Here is a 25,889-nt window from a genome sequence, read left to right as displayed (position 1 = left end):
CACAAAGCCAAGTCCAAGAAGAACAAGCCCCTCAAGACCTGTAGAGCTTTGAAAAAGTCCTTTAAAATCCACAAACCACTCCTATTATGGAGGTAATGGCCAATTTTTAATCCAACAGCAATTAAACAGCAGAGTTAGAAGCAGGATTACAAAATAGGACCAGTCCCTGACCCTTACCTACCATCAGGATAGTGGTCATCACCATGGAAAGGTTACCCTGGTTCATTAACTTTAATTACCCTTCCTCCTGGACTCAGGGCTCCCAGTGTTCCCTGCAAAGAGCAGGTCCCTTTGTGCACATAAATTCTCACAGCTCACAAAACCCACATCACCACAACAGCTTCATTGATAGCTGAGAAAAATAAAAGATTTGGCACCGGCTAAATATCCTCCTGGGGCCTTGCCAAAACGTCAGGCCTGCCTGGAAAGGCTTTGTTGGCTCACATGAAATTTAATAGCAAACCTGAATGAATCTGATGAAAACTCAGCTTCTGAGAGTTACCTACACCAAGCTGACAGAGTGAAACAGCCCATGAGCACTGAGGGAGGAGCACAACCACCCAGCTGGTGCCACCGAGAGCATCCCCAGAGTGACACTGGGAACACAAGGGGACACCAACGCTGTGCCAGGCTCCATTTCCATCGTGATGGAAAACTGTAGCTCACGCCAAAGAAAGGCTCCGTCACTATCTAGACCCAATGACTATCATTTTTTGGTTTTATGCCTTCCTGCAGAACTATATACATATTTTACAGGAAGTTTCTGTACTGAAAAGGAGCATTTTTTTAATGCATAAATGCAACTGTTGCTGGTTACGTCAAGAAAATAATTTTTCATAGTTCTCCTAAATTTTGCAATGGTTCTCCCATGTTATAAGGAAAAAGTCAGTTGTTTGATGTTATTCATAGATAGTTTTTAGTTGGTTGGTTTTGAAACTTTTTTCGATTTCCAATTTTTTTAAAAGTCAAACTTCAGTATGTTCCCCAACCAGAATCACCCTTCTGTTCTACCTGTTAATTCAGGTTTTATGGGAGGGTTATTTTTCCGCCTTGTACGCAGAGATCCAACCAGGACAGATCCAGGATGCAATTCCCACCTCACCAACATATCAGCAGATACTCAAAAGAAGAGGGCAGAGACCACAAACTCCAGACACAGGAGTGGGGCAGCCAGAAGGGAGCCCAGGAATCTCACACCAATATAACTATTCCTACTCTGGCAGCACTGGGGAACTCAAGGAGGAAAGGATTTCTCCCTCTGTATCCAAGCAATGTGTAACACAGCAATAGTGATGCTGCTTTATTAAAGCAAGTCTCTATTCTGCTTCAGGGACAGAGAAGAATTTTCAAACCTACCTGCAAGGCAACAAGAAAAAACACGAAAGCAATTATATTTACCCAAAGCTTTCACCAGCTACGTTTAGGAAGTCAAATTTCTCCTCCAGCATTTTCACTGTATTTCCTCTACATTTATTTCTGAATACAAATTGAACACTTTGAATTAAATATGCTCTGTGGATATTTCTAAACTGCTTGCTCAGACAAAAATGTTTCTGTAATATCTGAATTCTTCTCCTCCCTTACTGTCTGGATGACTAAAGGGTGCCAGGGCACTCCTCAAATTAGAGGACACATGTTCCCAAAATTCAACATATTTCCTGTCAATCTCTCATTAATTTTTATTTTTCAGACAAGTATGTAAAGCATCCTCCTCTAACCCCTGTGAAATACTAAATATCCTGGGGCAGCTTCAGTCCAGGTTCATTTATGTTCTCCAAGACAGCTGTCTATTAACTCCACCTTCCCCATGTAATGAAATCCGGGGTGGGATTTTGGTACAAGTGGGTCTTCCTCATCTGACCAGGGTGTTACATGGCAAATTGCTCTGGCCAGGCTGACAAAAGCTGCTTGGTGTGCCTGAGCCTCCCTGTTTTACCTTCTAATACACAGGCACACTGAATACATTCCAATCCTGGTGACATATCTCACTACATGCTTTAGTCAAATGGTATCTCCATGTGTCTGCTAGAACAGTTCTCCATGAAATATGAAAGAATTATGGACTTACAACACCTCTGCAAGTCATCTGATCCATCAGTCACCTCCCAAACCTCTTACAGCAGGACCAGGCTGCACAGGGAATTACTTAGTTAAACTCTATCTCCAAGGATGGATATTTCAGTCTCAGATCTGCTGCAATGACTGATTATCTTCGTTACATTTTTTTTATTCCTAATATCTGAAATAGGGAGTTTCCCATCCTGCCCTTTGTCCCATCCCTCTGCCCCCCCACCCCAAAATGAGTGTGGCCACCTCCATGCCCCCACCAGCTACGTGAAGACAGCTCTGAGACCCTCCCACGAACCTTTTTTCTACCAGCTGCACAAAAGCAGCTCCCAAAGCAGCTCCTCACACATCACAGGCTCCAGCCCTGACCACCTTGGTGGCTCTTCAGTGACTCTCAGTTTGACACAATCCTTATTGTCCCAGAGAGCCCAAACTGGGCACAGGCACACTCCAGATGTGGCCTTGAGTACTAAAGAGAGGAACATCCCCCTCCTTAACCTGCTGGCCATGCTCCTGCTGACACAGCCCAGCAGGAGGTTGGTTTTCATCACCACAAGGACACACCACTGGTATCTCAAAAGCCTTCTATGAAAAGACATCACTTCCCCATGTAGAACCACAGATTCAGTCATGTGCCAGCAGCACTGTCCACTTTGTGAGGGGCACTTAGAGCACAAATGTAAAACCAGACCCAAATTTCTGTGCAGTATCACACCCCTCAGTTTCTGAGCCACAGTTCAGCATAGATGTTGGCTGGATCCAAGTTTTTTTTTCAGGCTAGGCATAGAGTCTTCCTCTCAAATGTGAAAGCACCACGAAGTTGAGTAACCTCCAGGATTCAGCAGCTGTTTGTGTTTCAGAGCTTAGAAGCCATCTGTGTTTTGTTTCAGAGATCCCTTCATCTTGTACACAAGTCCTGTCTTTAAATATCTTATGGATAACAGTGTTTTCCTCAGGCAAAACAGCATCCTTCATGTCTGCTGCTCTCTCTTCATCTTTTTCATCTTTCCATGCTGCTTTTGAACCAGCCGTGTCATTTCCACCGTGCTGCCCACACATACCATGGGCATGCTGGGCCCAGGGCTCTGGATCTCCCTGTTTTCCCAACCTACAGCTTTGTTCTCACTTATCCAACAAAAGGAGGAAAACAGAACTCCTTCCAGCAAAAGGAAAAGCAAAATAACGTACAAACAAAATTAGAGCAGTCGCACTTCGGTGAGTGAACAGAGGTAACAAATTGATAAACACCATTCCACTAATATTTTCCCCTCAAAAAACTATTTCACTTGCCAAAAAGAAGAGAAATAGAGACCCAAGAAAATCATCCTGGTTGTTTTGCTATTGTTTCTACAACAGGCTCATTGGAAAACTTCAGCAGGCTTTAGCTTAATGGACTGAAAGCTGGAAGTTGAAAAAAGCAGGATATAACACAAGATTGTTTTAAACAGGATGATTTCTATATAGTCTATAATTCTGTTACCAGAATAAATTGTGTATCTTTATGGACTGCACTGTAATTCACAGAAAACTGTGCCCGTCCTATGAGGGCAGAGGAGATCAATTCCATCTTATCTATGGAATTATAACCCAAATCTCCAAAACACAGCACGTGTATTGCTCTAAAATACTGATGTTATTCCTGAAAGCTTGAATTTGGCAATTCATTTATTCATTCCCACTTTCTTCCAGAATAAGCACTGGAATTTTGAAATGCATGCCATATCTGAACTATAAAGAGGCCTGGGAGGGCAGACTCAAAGTTCTGTTAATAAAGTACCAATGCCAGATCCCAACATCCTCATCCAAAAGTGCATTAGGGCTCGATGCCCCTGGGAACACAGTTCCACACACAAGCCTGTGTTTTACTGCTCAAGTATTTCACCAGGGCCTCCATAAACAGCCTTCCATGACTGACATTCAGCACACACCACTGTGTTCCTGTGTAGTTTTGGGGTTGCTTGGAGGATACTTTTGTTTTAATTTATGTACCTGGGTTGTGACTACCCAATTACCTCCCCTTCCTTGTATAAAAGCACAGAGAACTCTCCAGCTTCCCAAAGGGAGAACTCCATGAGACCTAGACCTTGCAGGAAAAAGCAGGAATAACATAAGCCTTCTGCTTTCATTTAGATTCTAGAGCTTTCAAGTACCTAACAGTGGTTTCAGTTCTAGTTTATGTTTCTGCACGTGGCTACCAAACCCAACCTCCTAATTCTGCCATCTAGAGTCATTCCAGTCTTGAGTGTTAATATAACTAAAAGCATGGAGGGCATTATGAGAACCAGTAACTCTTCATTTTTAATTTATTTTTTATGTAAGAAAACAAAACATGCTAAAAGGCAGCTTAGACCAAGTTAGACTATGTCCTACCTGAAACTTATAAACAGAGTCTCAGTGACTCAATGCATCATCAGGAATGTAAGATCCAGCTCAGCTGCTTCCCAATCCATATCCTCTATCCTAACACCAACACATGCATCCAGCAGGCTCAGTGCTATTTACCAAATTAAAATTAAGCATATTCTTGTAGTCAGCAATGACTGGTTAATATTTCCTTGAGGTTAATCAAAACACAGAACTACTTGTAGCTCAGTTATAGCTACAGCAGGTCTGGCCATCAGAGATGGAAATTTGCTTCCAACACATATTCTACGTGACATGAAACTTCAGAATCTCCTTACAAGTATGATTTTGGTGTTTCACTTCATTTCCGAAGACTAAAGTTGAAGAAAACATTCGTTTTTGAGAAGGACCTCACCTCTCTAACAAGGAGTGCAAAGCGAGATGATTTTTCAGTTGCCAAAGAGGAAAAAAGAAAACACAACTCAGCAAGTGCGTGGGTAAGGCAGGGAGGATGTCTTTGAAGGAAAGAGTACACCACTGCTCCTTTTTCCATTAACACTGGATTTGCTCAAGGTTAGCCAGGAAGCTTTACAGCTCCAGTCTGTAAAACACATCCTGACATAACTGGCTCAATTCCCATCAGCTCATTAAAAACTACCTATATTCAAAAGGAAAACTCCAGCAATCACCAGTGGCTGGTTTTAAGGATAACAGCTCCAAGAACTCCCCCTGGCCTGTTATGACCCAAACTAAATGGCAATACTTATAATCTCAAAAACATTTTGGCTTGTACAAGCCTCAGTGGACCTGGATGCAAAACTAAGAGCAACTTCCCAAACAGCCCACAGAGAAACTTTGGGAAGGTATCCCACCACCACTGGACAGAGCTGCAGGAAGAAAGGGTCAGCATGAGAGGGGGAGATCCAGCTCTCCTACACTGGGACTCCACCCCTGTGGGTGCTCTCCAGCCACTTTTGTGCAAGTGAAGAAAAAAATATATATATGTATATAGACAGATGGTTTTTATTGCCTTATTAAAACAGAGTGAAAGGTGAAGTCCAAGGCAGATCTTACAAGGGCTTAAGAAAACCAACAGCAATGGAAAGGAAGGCTCACACTACCAGGGATATATTATTTTCACAAGGTCTGATGGACTATCATTTCCAAGTTAAGGATCACGTTACTTCCAAGCTCTAGTGAAACACTCACTGTCTACTTATTCCCGAGGCCACTAGGGAGCGTTCCCAGCCTCTCTGTAGGGAAACACCAGCGATCCTCCAGCAGCGTTTTGTTCTAATCAATCTCAAACCTCTTCCACCAAAAAAAAAAAAAAAGTTTGCTTTCATACACAAAATAACTTGAGTGCTTCCTCCAGAGCTGTAACTACACTCTGAGCACAAGCCAGAGACTGCAGCTACATTTTTGCTTGTTCACTATGACTTAGCAAATTACTCCTGAAGGTGCTGCCCTGTCACATGCTCCAGTCCCGTCCGTGTGACCACAACAGATACAGTCACAGGCACTTTTCTGCCAACTCCCTCCATGCCACCCTATATTCCTCTCCATTAATCACACCCTGATCTTGTTTCTCCTTTCCCCAGAACAATCCTCTCACTCATACAGCAAAGTTTCAGGCAGATTCTTTCCTTATTTTAGCAAGGGCTGACGTGCCACGGGAATCTGATTAAATTAAAGCAAGACAAAGATACATAAAGTCATGGAGAACAACTATCACTGGAACTGTTACTGATACACAGCCCCCTTTCTTTTCTGTGCAGGTTCTCTGAAGCAGAGGCTGAACCATTCTTTAAACTGCTACAAGAAACATTTTTTGTAAAAAAAGTCTAACAAATTATATTTAACAGGAGTTTCTTGCACACTGTGGAAATTAGAAGCCACTCCAACCAAAATACAAAGAATGTTTCAACACATCAGATCTATTGCTGGAGCTCTATTCCAAAGAGCACAGCCTGTAGCAGACAAGGGAAATTATTATCCTTAATTTCTCTTTTCTTGTTTGAGCTCCTGCTCTAAGAGGGTAGGAGGGACAAAAAATAAAAACCAATTGTTCTTGGTTTCTTAGTTAAGCCAAAGCAATGGCTAAGGCGTAACAGAGAATTAATAGGGAAGAAGGGGTGGGAAAGGCAGTTGGAATATAGTTCCAGAGAGAAAGCAGAGTATTAAATCCAGCTATTAGAAAGTGCAATTTTTTTGCCTCAAAACCTGAAAAAAACCTCAAAACCTGGAAAACAGAGGATTAAATAATTAAGTTAATTAAGAAATGTAACAACTACTCACCTGTCTGCACATCTATAACCATCTGATGGCCACCTCTCATCCCTGGTCGACTGTCTTCCCCATCACCTTCAAAAAAGAGGGAGGAGAGGGTTTTCCATTATGAGATTTTTAAACCAAGGAAAGGTACAACCTCAATACAGAAGCAGAGCAACTTAGTAACTCACCCTTCTTTAAGCATTACCTTAAAGTTTTCATTAGCTTAACACTTTTCCCAGGTAATATTCTTCTGTGTGTTATAAAACTGTAAGAAGTTTTATAACGAATTATCTGGTGACTGACAGTACAGAGAGCAAAAGTTTATACTCTCCTGCAACTCTTGAGTACCTTGGAAAGGAACTCCAGAGTTCCTGGAGCCACATAGGTGCTCACAAAAGAGCTCTGAGCCGTCCCTCCAGCTCTCCAGCAGTGAGGACACAGACAGCCTCTGGCTCCTCTTCCCTCTCTCCCCACCTGAGAGTTGCCTGAGGGCTGAGCTGTGAGAACAGACACTCAACTGACAGGGTAATGAACCCCTGGGATGGGAGCAAGGAGGTGATGGAGAGACACAGCACAGCTGCCTTTGCAACACTTATCCTCACACATAAGGGAATCCCAACTGTCCCATTAAAGCTGCTTTCCAACCTCTTTAGATATCTTAAGCTTTCAGGACAGGTGTCATCCACGGGAAGCAACACTAGCAAGATAACCCGTGTTCTGTTGGAAGAGATACCTGCTTGTATTCCTGATAACCCTTCCCAAGGGGTTTGGGGACACTGCTCCACACTTGGCAGTTGTCACCCTGGATCCTACATTTGCTGTGTGACAGTGAGTTTTGTACTCTGTAGTCTGCCTTGAGAACAACACAGAAAGATTCTGCAGTTTACATTTACTACATAACACATAAAGACTTCAAAAGATCTCATTCAAAACACACCCTGTTCAGACAATGTATTTATTTGTCACTCTTGGTTTTGAGTTTGAGTCAATTCCATTCATTAAATCCAGTAACACAGATAACTGTTCTCATGTTTAACCTATATCCTGAGATTTGGTACTGAACTGATGATCTGTCCTTGAAGTTACTGCAAGTATTCCTGCAGTCTTCCTTCCTCAACCAGAGACCAGGCTGCATTTCACTGACTCTGCAGACAAATGCAACTTTTTCACAGAAAAAACCATTCCCTAGAAAACCTGTCCTAGAGGAGCCTTTCTTGCATCAGCATCATTTTCTTGCTCAGTATTCTCAAAGGAACAAGACAGAACTCACGTACTGCCAGTTCTATCTTAAGAAATGTCCTTACCTTTGGTGCTTTTGGGGATAATCTGCCCCCAGCGAGGTTTGTACTCTTGCTGACTGATATACTGATTGAATAAGCCATCTGCAAAACAAAAATGTTGCTGGATAAAGCATTTATACTTCCATTATAGCAAAATCACTTTTCATGTGGGTAACTTCAGCCTTACTCAAGCCAGTTTGCCACTCCAAAGCCTTCATGTTCAGTGAATGCGCCATTATATGTCAGTTAGTTTGTTAAACTTTTGTTAGTTTGTTAAACTTTTGTTAGTTTGTTAATGAACTAAATGTGAAAGCACTAAAATAAAAAGAATACTTGCTACTAGATCAATCAGGAATTATCCAGTTTGCCTGCCAGGTCATGCCAAGTGTCTATAAATCTCCAGTGTGGTGTATTTAATTAAGAATAGAATCCCTACCCCTTATTTAAGGAAAAAGGAAAGTTGCCAGTGCATATAAAATTCAACCATTTTAGTCCATGTGAAGTTAAAACTAGGTCAGACAGCATCTCTGGAGCTTCATCTGAGAAGAAAAGGGAAGTAAAGCAGATTGTTTAAATGCTCCGATATGGGACAAACGGGCACTGGATGAAAAACAAAATAATAGTTTACATTTTCTTCAGGGAGTTAAGTGAGAAGAGAAACACAAGATGTGTCAGGTCACGGGGCAGATATGCCAACTGCAGCATTTTGGTGAGAAACACCAACTCCAGCACTTTATCCACACTCCCCTCGTGCTTTCCTCTTCCCGGTACACCTTCCACACGCCACCTCTTCAGCATCCAGAGGCCAGCTCCTAATTCTGGTTCTAGGTTATCAGTCTATCACATAAGCATTCATCTTTTGAAAAAGAGATTCAAAACACCCACGCCCCCCAGGACTGCTCTTCAGTCTGGGAAGGGCTTGGCAAACCTTTGGGGAACTTGGTGCTGCTGATCTTCAAATGTCTCCTCTAAAAAAGCCACCTCACCTTCTGCAGGCACAACAAACTCTCAGGCAGCACTGCTGTCCTGGCTGCATCCCACCCACCACCTCAACACACAAGCCCCTCCTGACAAGTGTTTGTGCTGCATTTATGCATTGCCTGAAAAAAAGAAGGGAGTTCAGGCAACCAACATCAAATAGTTTTTAGTTCTTTTGACCACAGTAATTTCGGCTTTGAGGTAAGAGTTTAACAGATGATGGATGCCTCTGTTTATTTATAGAATGATCCTTACTGAACACATTCCTATTTATTTACAAAAAGGTAAAAATCTTTGCTAAGCATGACACAAGGTTCAGAGAATATTTTAAAGTGTTTCCTGGCATCCTGTAGTTTGTCGTGACTGAAATCCAGGTTTTAATTAAACCCCAAGCCGGCAAGTATTTCCTGGGAGAAGATGAATGCTCTAAATAGAGACCATCTAATAGGAAAACAAGGGCACTCAAGAGCTCCTGAAAGGTGCTGAGTTTGGTCTGAAAACACAGAACTTCCATAAACTCAGCTGTGCAAGTTTTTCAAAATAAATACTCTGAAAACAGGGCAGGTTTTACTTTCACCTCAGAGCCAAAACCATCAGCTCTCTCCCCGCATTAGGTAATCGAGGAAAGCCAGAAGTTTGCTCAATGTATGTAGAAAGTGGTTTATTTTGGGTTTAATAGCAGGGTTCTTAACTCCCACTTCTTCAGCATTTATGAAGTTGGGACAACACACGAGAGGCTTGAAGCTTGAGATCTCATAAATTCTGATTCAGAAAAGCCAACTCTAATAGAACAAATGCATGTGCTGTAAGAAATCCCATAGTGACTCAGCCACAAACCCAGACAGAAACGCAGCCTTTTGGTTACTGTTACAGCCCTGGGTCTGCACGACACAAACCAAAACCGTATTTTCCCCGATGGCAGCCAATAGATAATTGGACATAAATAGCTCCAAAGGATGAATTACACCACATAGGATCTGAAAGGGTCATTTAACCTCTCTCCCATGCTCAACACCCACAGGCTGCACTTGTCAAGATACGACACTTCTCCCCTACTGTGCCTTCAGCCTCTTTTAATAATGCTTCTTGTCTTCCATGGGACACTGGTTTGGAAACACTCCAGCTTGCTTCCCAGAAATGTTTCTTTCTGCGGGGAGCAGTTCCACATTCATTCTACTTGTATTGCAAACCAGCAGCAGCTTGTTTTGGAAGCTGAATCACCACCTGTCTGACACCACCAGGGACAAAAAAAAAAAAAAAAAAAAGAAAAGGAGGATTTCTAGGTGGATTCTGCACCCGATGCCAGACCTACACCAGCGCACTCCTTATGTTCCTTGTCAGGATGGCTCTGCTGACCAAAAGGTCTCCAAAGCTTCTCCAAGGACCAGATCTAGGCCTGCTCAGCTTTGTCAGCTGTTCCCAATGAATCAGGAGTTTAAAATAAATTTCAAGACTCCCAACCAAAAAAAAAAAAAAAGAAAAAAGTGTCAAGTGGAAGTTTTTAAAGGAAGTTTTCCTTCACTCCAGAGACCTCTCACTTCAATGTCCATGTTTACTAAAATTACAGACAAAACCTTGCTCTGTACTATTTTCAAGCTCTTCTCAGCAAGTCATGACGCATTTTGGATGTAACAACACGAAGTTCACAGTGGTTAAAGCTCAGTAAATTCTGCCACTCTGATAACCCAAGCCTTTATTTTGCCAGCCAACTGCAGGTTACCCAGAAAGGATTAGGACAAACACCATGGACAAAAATATTAAACTTGCTAAAGTCAATCAGGAACAAGCTGTATTAAGTTTGGGGGTTTTTCAGACAACACATCTGCAGATAGGATTACTAAAATCTATTCACTTCACTGCTAATGGCTGAAAAAACTTCAGAGTGATCCATAATTTATAGGAGTTGGGGTTTGGATTTTTTTGATTTTTAAAGAATTATGACTTTTCTCAAACCAAAGAAAAATACCCAGAACACATCCAGCCATTACTTGATAATTTCTTGGGAGAAACAAGGAAAAACATGGTTTTCTCCAGCCTCAGAGCTGTAATATTTTCTTCAACTTTATTCTTCACAAAAATGAAACTAGGTTTGCTCTCAAGTCCCTATAAGTTATCCCTCTTCCACACAAACCCTACCATTTACTTAGGACAGGCTTTGGATCCCTAGCCAGCCCTTCCCCTCCATATATCTGAGCATACAGAGCAGCAACCACACTTTCTCAGAACCAAATCCAAACAATATTGGATGGCAAAATTAAGGTATACGAGTCTGTCTAGAGCTCCCAGGGGAATACAGTTGTTCCTGTGCATCCTGTTCCTGCACATCCCGAGTTTTGGGAGACGTCGGAGCCTGCAGGCTGTGCATCACTACTTCTTGTTTGTTGTGCAGGGCTCACTTGTCACCAGATAAACACATGTCACGCCCTGACACGAGCAGTGCCACAAGGAACACCTCAGTCCCTGGAATACTAATACGAACCGAGCAGATCTTCCATCCATTCCAAGCAGCTTTCCATGTCTACAGGAGCTGCAGGCAGCTCAACTAAGTAATTTGCACTCCACATACTCTCTTGCAGGAATATTAAGCAGATTTTTTTTTTTCCTTCAATAATATAGGCCCGAGAGCTATAGGAACGGATCCAAATGCGAAACATTTGAACCGAGTCTGTGAACCAGCTGAGATTTAAGGGACCCTTTTCTTTTTGAGAGGAAGTCAGGCAGCTGCCAGAGTTTCCATTTGCCCGTTTTCGTGTAACGCACGAGTCAAAAGAATCTGCGGGCGAAGTGTGGCTGCCTGCCACCGAGCTCTCAAAAGAAATCATCTGGTGATGTGAGGTGGAAGACAGCGCTCGTCATTAGCAATGCAAAAGAACAAGAGTTAGCTCTGCCAGCGCTAATTCTTGACCACCTACTCTTTTTCTACATGACTAAGCCTATGGAAATGGCCCCGCGAGAGATGCAGCGCGTCGCCGCTTTTTCAATACCCACCACTGCAAAGACCGGCCTCTCCAGGAGACATTTTAGGCTGAACTGAGTGTGCAGTATCTCTGTCAACCTCGCTGCACTTCTGTTTGTGCCTTTAAGGCAATGAACTCCCAGATCAGCGAGCGGTCAGGAGTTCACATATTCATGCCCGGCCTGCAGCAGAACAGGCCGCTCTTTGAACGATTTCAGGGATAATTTAAGGATCTGTATGTCTCAATTAACTCTACACTTCAGCTACACTACACAGACACGGGACCAAAGTTAATCCGCTTTTATTTGGAAAAGCAACACATCAGAGAGAGGAGCTCAGTGGTAAGAACACCCACACCTTAGAGACTAAGCAGCAGCTACGGAGACTTCACAACAGAGCTGCTAAGAAAGTAAAATGGTAATAAATCATCGTAGAACAGCCCAGGTTGGAAGGGACCTTAAAGATCAACCAGTTCCAACCCTTATGGAAGGGTCAGGTCCTTATGGACAGGGACACCTTTTACCAGACCAGGTTGCTCAGAGAATGCTGAGGAGCTTAAGATATGCAGAGCAGACTAAGGACAGTGGAGCACCACAGGGAACAGCAGGTAGGAAAACTGCAGAAGAACCTGCTAAAGGCTGAAGACATATACTCCCATCCCAACCCACCAGCACCAGTTAAGTACCAGTGATATTCAACACTTTGACTGCCACCTTGCACAACTCCTGACAAACTATTCCAGCTGCAGTTTTGTGGTTATCAGTAGAGGTTTGTCCTGTCCACTGTCCCATCACAGCCTGAACAGCTCCATGCCCGGGTTTGCCATGAGGCAGCACGAGCACCAGTGCCAGGGGACACAGTGTCCTGAGTGAGGGCACAACTGACCCAGTTAGGGAAAACCTGCAGTCGTGTCAGCTTAAAGCAAATATGGGCTGCAGCCTCCGTGTCTCGGGATAGATGGCACTTCCCTCCGGAGGGTGCTGGGAGGCGACAGAGCTCAAGAGCTGAAGGCAGCATAAAGAATGGCAGGAGGATGGGGGAAGGAAGGTTAATATATTCCAAGACAAGCAAAATCATTAAGGATGACCAACAGAGCAATGGGAGATGTGCACGCTGACATTTAATTTCAGCTGGCCAGGTGCCGGATTAAAGTGCAGCAAAATAAACACCCTTCACACATATTTTTCTGTCCCTCAGATGCAGTGACAAAACAATGATGCTCTTGAAGACTCTCCTGCTAAATTACCCACCGTCTGTTGCGAGCAAGACATGTTTCTGTACTTGCTGGAATAAAAAAAGGACTGATAAAACAAGCTACAGCATATTCCTCCCATTTGCTTAAGGGTTGCTGAGTTCCTCAGCCTTCCTAGAGGGAATGATCTCAAGAACCAGGGAAGCAGGACTATCCACATCAAATCTGACACTGAACAAGTGTCTGTTTGTCAGACAGAAGACTGCAGGTCTTGTTTTGAACTACCAGGAGAGTCCTTTGCCAGTACTTCCAGCCCTGGAAAAGCTGAGCACTGTGGACAGCAACCCCGCTCTCAACATACACCAGCTCAGCTCCAGTCCTAGGGGAAAACTGCTGGATGAAATAAATGTCAAATATTAAGTAGAAAAGAAATAAAGATATAACAAAATAAAAAAAAAGTTACAAACATTCACTTCATTAGTGCCCAAGAAAAAAAGTCCATTTTTGAGGGAACTTTTTCAGCACATTCTAGACTTTGAGTGAAATTCTATTCGAGTTCCTACTCCAGCCTGCAATGAAGTGGAAAGAGGAGGGCCTCCAGGCACTGAGATTAAGTCACAGCCAAGGTTGTGCAATGATAAAATCATCACCATCAGCACAGAGCACTCCTCTGGCTGCTGTAGCATCCTGGTGGGCTCATCAGCTCCCCCAGGCACTCGTGTCTTTGCGACACAGACAGTAACAGCCAGCCACAGCTCCCTGCTGCTTTTCCAGCCTGCAATCCTCCCTTGCCCTTAAGATTCAGGAGGAAGCTGCCAGTTGCACAATGTCCCTGCATTGCAGGAAGCTGTTCACGCTCCCATCCCAGCCAACAACACTCCACGGGCTCAGGAGGGCAAGGATGAACGCTGTTCTCAGTCTCAACACTTGTAGCTGCTCCTGGAGCTCAGCACAGGGCAGGGCTCAGCTGCTCTGCCTAAGAAACCTTGAGCCAAACACACAGAAAACCACTCACTGCAGTTCTGGACGACCTGTTACAATAAGTTCCCTAAAACTGTGCTTAGTTGAACAGCTTAGTCACAAAAAGATGGTGGATTTTCATGGAAGGCAATTCTTGATTTTAAAGCTATCACTGCTATCAAATTCTCAGAACCACTACCAACTTCAGTGGTACAAGCCCCACTGCTGGAGTCAAGCAGGTGCACCACCATCTATCCAAAGGTATTACAAAATGACTGATTAGCCCAGAATCAGATAAAAACATCTCTGGTGCCAGATATCCATGAAATTGGTTCACTAAGTCCCTGACTCTACTGGCATCAGACACACAGTTCTCCTCTCATGCCAGCACAAGTGTCCCATGAGGAGTGACTGCACATATTCAAACAGCACTACACCCACAGCCAGGAGCACCACTCTTTTATCAGACTGCAATCCAAAACCGCTGCACAGGTCTTGAGAGACACTTCAGTGCAATAGCCCAACTCTTTCTGCATCCCATTTTAACAACGGAAAGTACATCTCCCTCCTTTTAGGAGTTGAGAGCTGTTTATACACCATGTTTTTAAGTAGAAAGGTTCCAAGTAAAAGATTAATAGTATTTCCAATGAAACCAACAAGGTCCTGCTCTGCAAGGGAAAACAGGCTTTGCCTCTAGTCACTGACTTCCACACCATTCTCCAAGGATTATTTTCCCCATAAGAAAAAACAGCACTCTCATCCAGATACAGATGAAAACTTCTGCCTGAACACCAACTTGGTGGCAAGTTCCAACCAGAAACCATGATCCACATCACCACGGAGAACTCCAGCTGTCAGCTTCCCTGCTCACCACTTCAGTGACTTTCCTGATAGTCAAGCCCACCCTCAGCTTGCCAACACTTACATGAAGAACTTATCTTTACCCACTCAAGTGCACCTCGTTGTCATCTCTGGGGGAAGGAGACTCCAAAAGCAGCAGTGACGAGACATTTCATGACTGAATTTTTAGCCTTTGTCACACAACACACTCACAAGCCCAAAAGCTGACAGCACACCACACCAGACATCCAGCAGCACACAGACCAGCCACTTCTACTACAAAGCACATTAACACTCAAAAAAGGCAATATTTCAATGGGGTGTTTCTTTATAATTAATTTTTTATAGTTAACATATCAGACTCCTCTGAGCCTCTTACCGTTCACAGCTTTTTCTATCAGTTCTTCACAAGCATCAAAGTCTCCCTTCAACACCAGCTTGTCGTGGAGGTCTGTCAACATGGGGTGCTCCAGAGCAATCTTGGTTTTCTTCTGCAGCGACTCGAAAGCCTCAGTGTAGTTGTGCTGCCGAAAATGCTTTAGGCAAAGGCGAATGGCTTCCTGTTCACGGTACTACTGGAACACAAGAAAACCTATGAGACATGTAGATTTTTCCTTCCACCAGCACTGCTGGGAGCTACCTGTGAACCTGGAGCAGGATCTCTTGTCCACGCTGCACAAATTGCTCGCCAGCTCACAGAGGAATGCTGTGTGGATGACATTACAAGCTGTGCAGGCATTTACTTTCCAACGGTATAGAAGTTATACAGCTTGGTATCATCCAATTTAATGAGCGTAGAAGAAGAGAGTGCACAGTGTCCCAGATCTCTGGAGTGACCATTAGTTCCCCCCCATCTGCTTGGCCCTGCTGTTCGAGGCCTACACGAAGCGCAGAGCAGGAAAAAGCCTTCGCTATCAGCGTTACATAATTTGATTGTATGACTCTTACATAACAAAATAATTTAGAAGAGTAAGTAGGTCACAGCTTTTCTAGGAGCAGAAGGAAAAAAAAAAAAAAAAAGCCACAAGAATAGGAATACTTGCAATGACCACCACTCCTGCAATGGAAAGGCTGAAGGCTGGCCCCAAATCCTGCGGGTTCGTGAGGGTTTTGGATCAACGGCAACAAAGATTTATGTGCACAGCAAAGTTTTAACTTCTAAATATTCCCCTGAATCTTGAAGCAGAACCTCTCTGAGCCACAGCTGCCCATATCCCACCTGACTGTGGAAAGGGGTGACTAAGGTGAGAGAAACCCACGCTGGGTCCAACATCCCTGCACAGACACGTGAGGGAATAGTAAACTCTGAGTAAGACCCACAGCTTGTGCTGATAACCGACCAAATCTTCCACTGTGTTTTCAAAGCTGCCAACAACATGCATAAGGAACACAGATTTTTAAGGTGATAAGTAGCAGAACCACTTATTTTAAATAGACTCTTCAAACCTAAATTCTAAGGCATTAAAGAAAAAAAAATAAATTTCAATTTCCATCTTTAACACGCAACTACTGTGGTAAAAAGCAAATGTAACTTTAAGCAGCTATAAGATTGATTAAATTACAGACAAGAGATTTTAATCCTAAGTGGACACTACTGCTAAAAGTGAAGTTTATGGTATTTAAATGAATAGAATCTTTGTGAAAACCTGGAACTAACACTGACTCTCAACAAAAAATTAGTGCTCTCAGAATAATGGCTCGATAGCAAGAATTTCACAAACTGAAGCGGCTAAAAAGAAACACGGCCATGTGATATATTTTTAGTTCTTAATCCATCAGTATTTCACAGCTGCAAATAGCCAGAACTATGCATTTTTAGAAAACCAGTTCCCAGCCCACATGAAAAAGGCCAAGGACACGTACTGATAAGAATGCAAGGCTGCAGCAAAGGAGTATTGAAGCTAAAACAGTTTTACAGCACAACTGGCAAAAAACAACTGTTTTTTTGTCTTTCCAACAGATATCTAAGACACTGTCTTTAAGAAATGTTCACTTACATCAAAGCCAAAACCAAATTAGATCCCTGTTGTTCAAAGGGATGGCAAGCAAAAGCAGAGCTGCACACCAGTAACAACCAGCTTCTGCTTTTTCAGATCCTCCAGTTTAGAAATTAGGCAAAATTCAGACTTGCTGTATTTCCACTGAGCTTGGCTTCTAAAACAGGGAATGACTGCTGGGTGCAGGTTGGCCACTCAATACCATAGAAAAGTTTCTATTCAAGTGACATCATAGTACTACTTCAGAAGTTAAATATGAAAACCTCTTTTTTATGCAAAAAGGTGTATAAAAAACATGTAAAAGGCTCCCTTATAAATGCTGTCATACAGGTTGAAAGAGATGACAACCCAAATAATAGCTCTGATCTGAAGCTGTAAATAATTCCTATGGTTAAAAACGTAACAGCAGCATGAGACCAAGATATTAACACTGTCAAACACACTCGTAGAATTAAAAATAAATTCATGTGCTCCTTATTAAACACTTTTTAGGTGCTGAAGTTTGCCCACTCTTCAGGAGAAAGGGATAAGGCTTTTGTGAGGCAGTAGGCTGAGCTGGACAGCAAGGAGAAAGCAGTAGGGGGGAACTGAGGAGTGTGCTGGCTGCTTTCAGTCCTTATCCCTTACCCCAAACTCCACTGCCTGCAGGAAAGGGAGGTTTTGCTGGCACACAACAAAAAGGACAGGCAACTTCAAGCAGAACCTTCTTCTCATCTGATGTCACAGGCAGTAAAGAAATACTAGATTTCAAAGCCTCTGAGATTCCCAAAAACACGCATGAAAATATTCACAGCAACTCAAAGAAACAGGTCAACCTTCCTGCCTTTCCCAAAACATCCTTCTATGTGGATCCAGCAACAGTGGCCTCTCAGGGTTGGGAGGGAAGAGAACATTAGTGGCACATGCACTCATCACCAAAAACTTGGCAGCTGATCCTAGCAGAGCCCAGACCATCATGACTAAGTCTCTGCCTTGCTGCTTTGGGGCTCTCAAGCTTTAGGAGAACAATGCTGGCACCCCCTGAAGAAGCCGTCACTACACTCATGCTGACCATGAAAAGTGCCGATTTTGTGGGATAAGATGGAAGAAAACAGATGCAGACATCATCATCAGATGGCTCCTAACCAAAAAAAAAATACAAATCAGAGCTTTCTGCTTGCAGCAACTGGTCCAAACTGCCAGACACAGCACCACGTGCAGAGGCAGCAGAGAAAACCATCAGCAGCTTCTGTCAAGTTGACTCTTCAGAAGTGGACATCGATCATCAGCTGACTAATGACCACACCACCACTGGGATCATAAAGCAGCTACAGACAACTTGTAGCTTTAAATGCAGCTTGTTAGGGCTGCATTTAAATCCTCCCTGCAGAAGCTTGTGATGCTGGTTTAAGTGGGTATGAGCCAGACACCACGGTCACACATTTTCCTCACTGCACTGGCAGCACCATGAACTGGTGAGAGAGTCTCACTGCTAATCACACACAGTCTCTATCCCCTTCTAAGCTTTTCCTTTTGGAAGCAGAGATACATTGCTCCACTATTCAATCTTATTCAGCTGGGAAGGATGTCTCCTCTGCAACACAATATGAATCTCATTAATTGTTCCAGAAGATCCAGTGCATAACATGCAGCAACAAAACGAATTCTGGTTGTCAGTGTGCACTTCCCTCCCACAGGAAAGGCGTCTCTTGTACTCAATTAAACACTGTTTATACAAATAACGTTTGGAACCTTCTGAACTATCAAAGTGACAAATGGCATAAATCATCTCATCTCACAGTCCAGCAGCATCGGCCCCACTCTGTTCCAGAGTGTTCAGCAAAAACACAGAAAGAGGGAAACAACAAAAGTGTAAGGAGCTGCAACAGGAAAGACACCAACATGGATTCTCTTTAAAACAAGCTCATTATATACCCTGTAACAAAAGCTGCACCTCTAACCCAAAAGCCTCTGCACTCACGTAGCTCTACAGACTGGCATCTTAAAAGAATGACTAATCAAAAGGCAAAAAGAGAGGGGAAATGGAATCTGGTTTTGTCAAGATTCATTTCCCTTCCAATACAAATACTATTTTCCTAATATTGTCCCCTTTGAGTAAGTGTTTCTTTGTTTTATGTTCTTCTTATGGTGTCTACGTGGCAGGTTTTTGTGGTGGTTTTGGGGTTTCTTGAGAGTGTTTTGTTGGTTTCTCAAAGAGAACAAGCAGATGCAATTCAAAAAGATTCCCTTCGAGTCAAAGTCAGCCATGTGGTCTGAGTTTTTGCTGGTTCTGATATTCAAGGAGTGAAAAGGTCACATCAATTCCAGGAAGACAAGTTTCACAACATTCTGAGACCGGGAATCTTCAAACAAAAAAGGCATCTAAAATGCAGGCCTACCTTGCTGTACCAGTTGAGGCACGGCTGGACCACATCTGGATCATCAATGCCATTAAGTTCAACATACCAGATACTAAAATTGAAGCTAGGCCCCCAGGACAAGAGTGGAACTGGAGAAGAAAGGAAAAGGAGAAAAAGGCTGCATAAACATCAAACAACCCCTGCATTACACAGTACTATTGCAACAGAATGCTCTTAAAGGTTACACAAATTTCAGTATTTCAGATTTGACTTAAGTTCTAGTTTGTTTAACTAAGCTTATGAAAATTACTGAATACATCATGCTCAACTTGTCATTTAAAGCAACCTGTGCTGAGCAACATTAACACAGCAGATCATTACAAAGCAGAAGCTTGCTTTAAGCAAAAGAACAAAAATACTATCATTTAAAACAGCTCCAAGAGGCAACAAGCTTTGACAAGGCTGGGAATCACGAGCACACTAGCGACAGTATTTGCTCCTCATAGTACATTTATTTCCCCATTTGTCAGCAACAATTATTTTCCCTAATGGTGAAGACAAGAAGCTTGGGTATTTTAAATTTTACAAAATTAGTAACATCTGCAAGTTGTGGAGGAGGGAGGGAGGGATAACTGTCAGTTCCCAATTTAAAAACTCTAATTTTTTTTTTAAAGCTTTAATCTGTGCAGGTTTATGCTGAAACTATTTTATCTGAGTATTGGAACAAATGTACTTAAAATACTAAAGGACCCATGAAAGACATTGCAGCCTCTCACCTACAGCTCCTCTACCACTCTGGGTTAGTATCTGAGGCCTTGCACTGATCTCAGGATTAATCTGCAGGTTAAGACTTGGTTCTGCTTTTTGAAGCAGCTCCAACTCCCCGAAAACTCGTGTGTGAACTCTGACTCCTAAAAACTGCAGTGAAATCAAGTGGTTTCATTTCAAATACTTTTGTTTCCTTTGTATTTGACTGTAACTGATAAACAGGAAAAGGCAGTATTAGAGGTGAATGTGCAGTTACCAGCAACAGCAAGGAGTCCACTACCTCCTCCCTTCCACTGTTTTTGCCACAGAGAAATTACTTGTTGTCTTTCAAACCACTATCAAATACCACTGAGATTACTCTGTTGAACTAAGGTTTTTCTGACCTACTCCTACTCCATGAGGGAACAAAAAACCCCAAGCTTATCAAAAAGTTGTTCCTGAGCTCTTAAAGGTTCTTAAGTATTTATACTTCAAACAAGCTACATCTATTATTTTCTGCAGTGTGTTTGGGCACAAAGCACATGCTCAAACACCTGATTTTCTTGAGTTTTAGAGGGTGTATTTACAAACCTATTTCTAAAGGCTCATTATAACTTCTGGGAACAGCCATCCAGAGTAAAGATTTTTTAGAAAAGATCCAAAGAGACTTTGTATATGCAACTCTTAACTGACTTTAATATCCATAAGTAGGTACTTTCTATGTTACAGCTCTCAAATCATCTTTTCCAAGAGCTTATTTCTACTTGATTGTTCAGCACACAAAGCAAAGCAAGATGCTTTCAGAACAGGTCCTTCTAGGTGCATGTTTGTGGAGACAAGAGAGATGTGAACTGGTCAGAAAAACCACGAGTCACCTGTCTCCCATCCACAGTCCACACACACTCTGCCCAGGAAACTTCCTTCTTGCTTACTTTTGTCCTCCACACAAGGTGAGTGCTGCCAATATGGTCCCTTAATACCACAAAACATTCCTACTTCTAAATCCAAGCACAGAGATCAGTTTGATCCTGGATATCCTCCCCATTAATGCAGCAGACTGAAAATACCACATGTAAGGGTAACACCTTGGGTCTGTCTTCAGACCTGAACACACAGACCAGACCAAACTGAAGTTAAATCCGATATCTGGTCAGGTACAGAGATCAAAGACCAGCAGCTCACTGCACTGACACACTGAACTAAACCACAGACCACCTCAAATGCACCCAGACCATGAATTTCCTGAGGTGAACCTGAGGCCAATTTCCTCACACCGAGTTTACTGGGTGAAAAACCAAACCAAGTACTACCACCTTCTCACCTCTTTTCAGAGAGCACACAGAGGTATCCACCTGTACTTCTCTTCAGCAGTTCTCCTCAGAACTTCAGTGAGCTTCTCCCAGAAAAAAAAAATAACAATTCATCTCTTTGTAGCCAACTACAACACCAAAGAATATACTGGGGTGCACAGAAGAATCCTGGACAGCTCTCACAACCACCAAAATGCAAAGCCATCAACTTGCTGACACTTCTCCTCCCCACAGCTAACTCAGCTTCCAACAGTCTTTTTTACAAAAAGGAAACAAAACACCAGAAATGGTGATTTTAACATCAAGACTTTCATGGTGCAGCCATCTATTCCAAGGAAAGTACAGATATTAAACTGTATAGGGAATGCAAGGCAAGTGCCTCCCTAGTGCTGAAAAACTCTTCCCCAGACAGAGAAAGCTGAAGCTGATCTTCATCAGCTCCTCCATAGGAGCAGGAAAAGAAACAAAGCAGAAGGGTTGAAAATGCAATGTGATTTCTACTCCAGTTCAGCAAATTCAAGTGTTCTGCTGGATCATCTCCCCACTTTTTATCCTCTCCTCTGGCTCCCAGAAGACCCCTCTCACCCTTTTTTTTATCCCCTTCCTTTTTGAGGTGTGCTCAGCTCTTCAGACAAATGTCCTGTTAGAGCAGCCAAAATCTGACTAAAACCTGGAAGGAGGAGACACTAAGTGCAGCAAGGAAGTAGTTTTTTCCTGCACATCTTTGAGGTGGAAATACACTGCAATCAAAGGTGTTAAAAGCCCAAAGCTACATTATTCCTCCAGTTTTTACCATAAAGTCCCCTCAGCATGCCTGTTTTTTTTCTGCAGGTACTACAGCAATCCATCCTGAAACACGTGTAACTGTTCATAACAGTTGAACTGTCACTCCACAGTGAGAGGAGTCCAGCAGAAGGAAAAATAATAATTAAAAAAAAAAATCAATATCCTTCTAAGAAGCAGAAGGCATCTGAGTCACTTAAACAGTTCTTAATCCATACAAGGATGATTTTAGGGGATACTTCTCAGTAATAGCTATGCCTAGACAAGGACTGTGACTCTGTATTAGAGGAGACAGTAGCAGAGGCACTAAAAACAGCACAATAAGTTGAAATACCTCTCACAAGGTGATTTCTGTTTCCCTCATCTATAGGCACAGACAGACAGCGTATGCTTTTAAAAATTAAGAAAACATCCATGAAGAAAAAAATTGTTACAGATTTGTTACACCAAAGCTTAAAAATCTTGAAGCCTGGTTAGCAAGTCCCATGCTTGTAATGAACTGGCATGAGAATTACACCTAGAATTTTTCATCTTTCACTGCAATCAGTCTTTGCACCTTCTGCTTTCAAGGACACAGCACAGAAAAATCTCTGCTTGGAGGAATCACAAGAGCAGAGCCAAAAACAAAGCTCACAGACATTAAAAAGATTATTTTTTGATATTTTGTCCAGATAAGTATCTTCTTCCCTCTCTCCACTTCTGTAATGAGGTGCTACATGAAATGTAAAAATTACCTGTCAAGTAGGTCAAAAGCTGCACAACTGGGCATTTCAGTGCTCAGGAACTGAAGTTGAACTAATTAAACTAACAGAAGTGCAAGGCTTCTCTTGACAGGAGGAAAGGGATTATTCTTTCTGCTTTCTATGAGCCTGAAACTTTCTTTGATATGAGAGCAATGGAAGCTGTAGGACGAATTTTACCCTCTCCCAGATCAACCCATGCCAGGTTCCTCCTGCTCTGTCCCTCCCTAAAAACCTCTCTGTATATTAACAGCGCTGCTGTAAGGTCTCTGTGCTGATCTGCAGAATTATAAAGCAAACTCCTGATGCAAATGCTGCCCAATGCCAATGCCTTTCCCAAAACCCAAACCTCACTGATCACAGGAACTCTGGTGGTGTCAAGTCTCCAAGAGTCCGAAAGGGCAGATTTTGGCCTCGTTTCCTGGCAGACTGACGAGGAACACAGCACGGTGCTTGAAATTTGGAGTTACTTTGGCCAACAGCTTGGAAATTCTAACAAACTCAAAACATTTTCAAGCTGTGAATCTGAAAAATAACGGAATTTCGTAACATTGTTTTGCAGTTGTTTCACAGCAAAAAACACTCTCACAATGTCATAGACAAAGTGACACCAGCCATCAACCTGAGGTTTTCACAGGTTTTGGTGAAAAGATCATTTCCAGTTCTGTTCTAGCACAGGAATTTCTTCATGGAAGGCAGCCTCAAGATAGAGCTAAAGGACAACTCATCTCAAGCTGTAACTGGTGAACAAGTGACTGCTCAATCCAAATCTAATACTAATGTATATCATATAGGATGCTGACTCATGGAATGGTTTGGGTTGGAAGGGACCCTAAAGATCATTTAGTTCCAACCCCCTGCCATGGGCAGGGATACCTTCCACTAGACCAGGTTTCTCCAAGCCCCTTCCAACTTGGCCTTGAACACTTCCAGAGATGGGGAGTCCACAACCTCTCTGGGCAAACTGTACCAGTGTCTCACCTCCCTCACAATGAAGGATTTCTTCCTAATATCCAATCTACATCTACCCTCCTTCAGTTTAAGGCCATTCCCCCTTGTCCTATCACTACCTGCCCTTGGGAAAAGAGCTACATGAAGATCCCATTCCAACAAAACAAGCTGCTCATTCCATGTCAGAGAAAAAATCCTGGCAGTAGAAATTAATCAGCATTTCACCATTCTAACAAGCTTCAGCTTAGTGCTACACTTCATTACATCAGAACACACTTTCCTGGAATACAATTTACACACTCAGAGAAGAAGCCAGTAATCTCTGCACTGGCCCTCTTAGCCCTCCAGGAACTACTTGCTGCTTTTAGCCCCTAAAAAATAACATTTCCCAAAAACCTAATGCTGGAAGCTTCAGAATAAGAAATTAAAGAAAAAAAATAAAAAAATTATTTTAACTTCCCTTATGTAGTCAACCTTTAACTCTAATCCTCTGCTACTCTTGAGGTTTCCTAAAGCCAAGTGCTACAGATGCTTCCAAAAGCAGCAGCCAGAAACAAACCCAAAGAACAACCAAATCCTCTACTTCTCCAAGAACAGGAAACCCCACCGTTTATGGCACACAAATGATTCCTGGATTCCCAGCCTGAGGCTTTCAGTTCCTCAGGCAAACAGGAGGAGATTCAGAAAGCTGTGTAAAACACACCACAGCAAAGGGTTCCCAGGGTGCCCCTACACAGCCACTATCAGCTGAGTCTTGGCAAAAGAATTACCCAACACATCAAAACACTCTTAAATTCATCTAAATTAGCCAACAGGATCTTTACCTCCTTTTTCAGCAACTACCTCCTTCCCCTATTTTTAACCTTAAACATTTAGTTTTAAAACCAGTCATTCTTGTACTATCTCAGTAGTTAGGAAGGGGAAGATAAATTTACTGAGCAAGCCAAAAGGCTCCAAATTCTTGAATTAAATCCAAGAACTAAGACTCCTGTTCTCTCTGGCCTGCAGGAAGCAAGAAAGAGATCCTCACCCCTGCTCCCATCACACACCCCCACGCCCCCTCAGCAATCCCCTCCAGCCAAACCAGACACCAGGGGTACAATCCTTCTGGTGGCCCTGGATGACATCTTTACCCAGAGGTGAGACACAATATTAGAGTAGCAGGAAGAGAACAAGGGAGGCTCCTGCTGTTGCTTTATGTGCCACAAGCATGTTTGAGAATGAAAGGTTTCAAGCTTTTTTCAAACTTTGACCAGTAATTAGCTTAATGAGTTATTTAAAGCTCTATACAGCAGTTTATAGGAGGACAGGAAGCAGCTTCTCCCACAATGAAGTTGACTCAACAACTGTATTTCTGAAAATTAACTCTGTTTTGCTCTCACTCCCCAGGATTTAAATTATGAAGGTATTATTTCTTATTAACAGGACTTCACTGTGTTCCAAATCTAACCAGCCTACAAGATGATGAAATGGAACAGCTATTGTGGATACTTTGCCTGAGTACAATGAAGTCACGAGTGCCAAGACCGGCACATCATCAGAAGAGATTATTTTCTACTCAGAATGCTGAAAAAATGCATTTACCTATCTTAATGAATCGACAGGGGAACATCTGTTCATCAATTTTATGCTTCAAGGTGAATGTTTCTTTGTTATAATCATTCTTTAAGCCACTGTGGGAAAAAATAAATAAGGTTACTAAATCTTACCTTGTATTTTAGAACTAGCTAATAAATGCAATCTAGGTCATGCCTGAAACACGAAGCTTGTTTCATATCACTCTGAATCATAAGTACACGTGCTGGACCAATGCCTGGGCTGTTCTCCACCACCTTGTATCTCCCTGGGAGGCAGCACTGGGTGGTGATTTTGGGAGGGAATTGACTTTGGTTCAGTGCTGCTCCCCTGCCCCTGTGACTTCAGCCAAGGATCTGCTGAACTGAGCTTTTCCATTCTCCAGAGGGAGAAGGATCAAATCTCAAAATTATCACCCTGACAAAGTGCTTTCTGATCCGTTTATGGGCATTACTTCATAAAAATATCAAATATTTAGTAGAATTTATCAAAAATCTTAAGTTCATTTTTACTGAAGATGCAAGTACAGGTCCCAAAATGAGGATTTTTATTAAACT

The 25,889-nt window shown here is 42.6% G+C and overlaps 1 protein-coding gene across 3 annotated transcripts in view; it reads right to left on the bottom strand.

Moving 5' to 3' along the window:
• The window catches only part of MKLN1 (muskelin 1), a 95,292-nt gene that overhangs the window by 46,205 nt on the left and 23,198 nt on the right, over positions 1-25,889 (bottom strand). Inside the window, exons 4-8 of one of the 3 annotated variants that reach the window (XM_064656579.1) lie at positions 25,342-25,430; positions 19,266-19,375; positions 15,270-15,462; positions 7,989-8,066; positions 6,709-6,774 (exon numbers count right to left, since the gene is read on the bottom strand). In XM_064656579.1, the coding sequence (XP_064512649.1) occupies positions 6,709-6,774; positions 7,989-8,066; positions 15,270-15,462; positions 19,266-19,375; positions 25,342-25,430 (536 nt within the window). Of the gene's footprint in view, positions 1-6,708; positions 6,775-7,988; positions 8,067-15,269; positions 15,466-19,265; positions 19,376-25,341; positions 25,431-25,889 lie in introns of all 3 variants that reach the window. The other 2 variants (XM_064656581.1, XM_064656580.1) reach the window with 2 other exon arrangements.

This window comes from Pseudopipra pipra, chromosome 5 (assembly GCF_036250125.1).
Source record: "Pseudopipra pipra isolate bDixPip1 chromosome 5, bDixPip1.hap1, whole genome shotgun sequence".
In the NCBI taxonomy this organism is placed as follows: Eukaryota; Metazoa; Chordata; class Aves; order Passeriformes; family Pipridae; genus Pseudopipra; species Pseudopipra pipra.
This window is presented reverse-complemented; position numbering and strand designations above follow the sequence as displayed.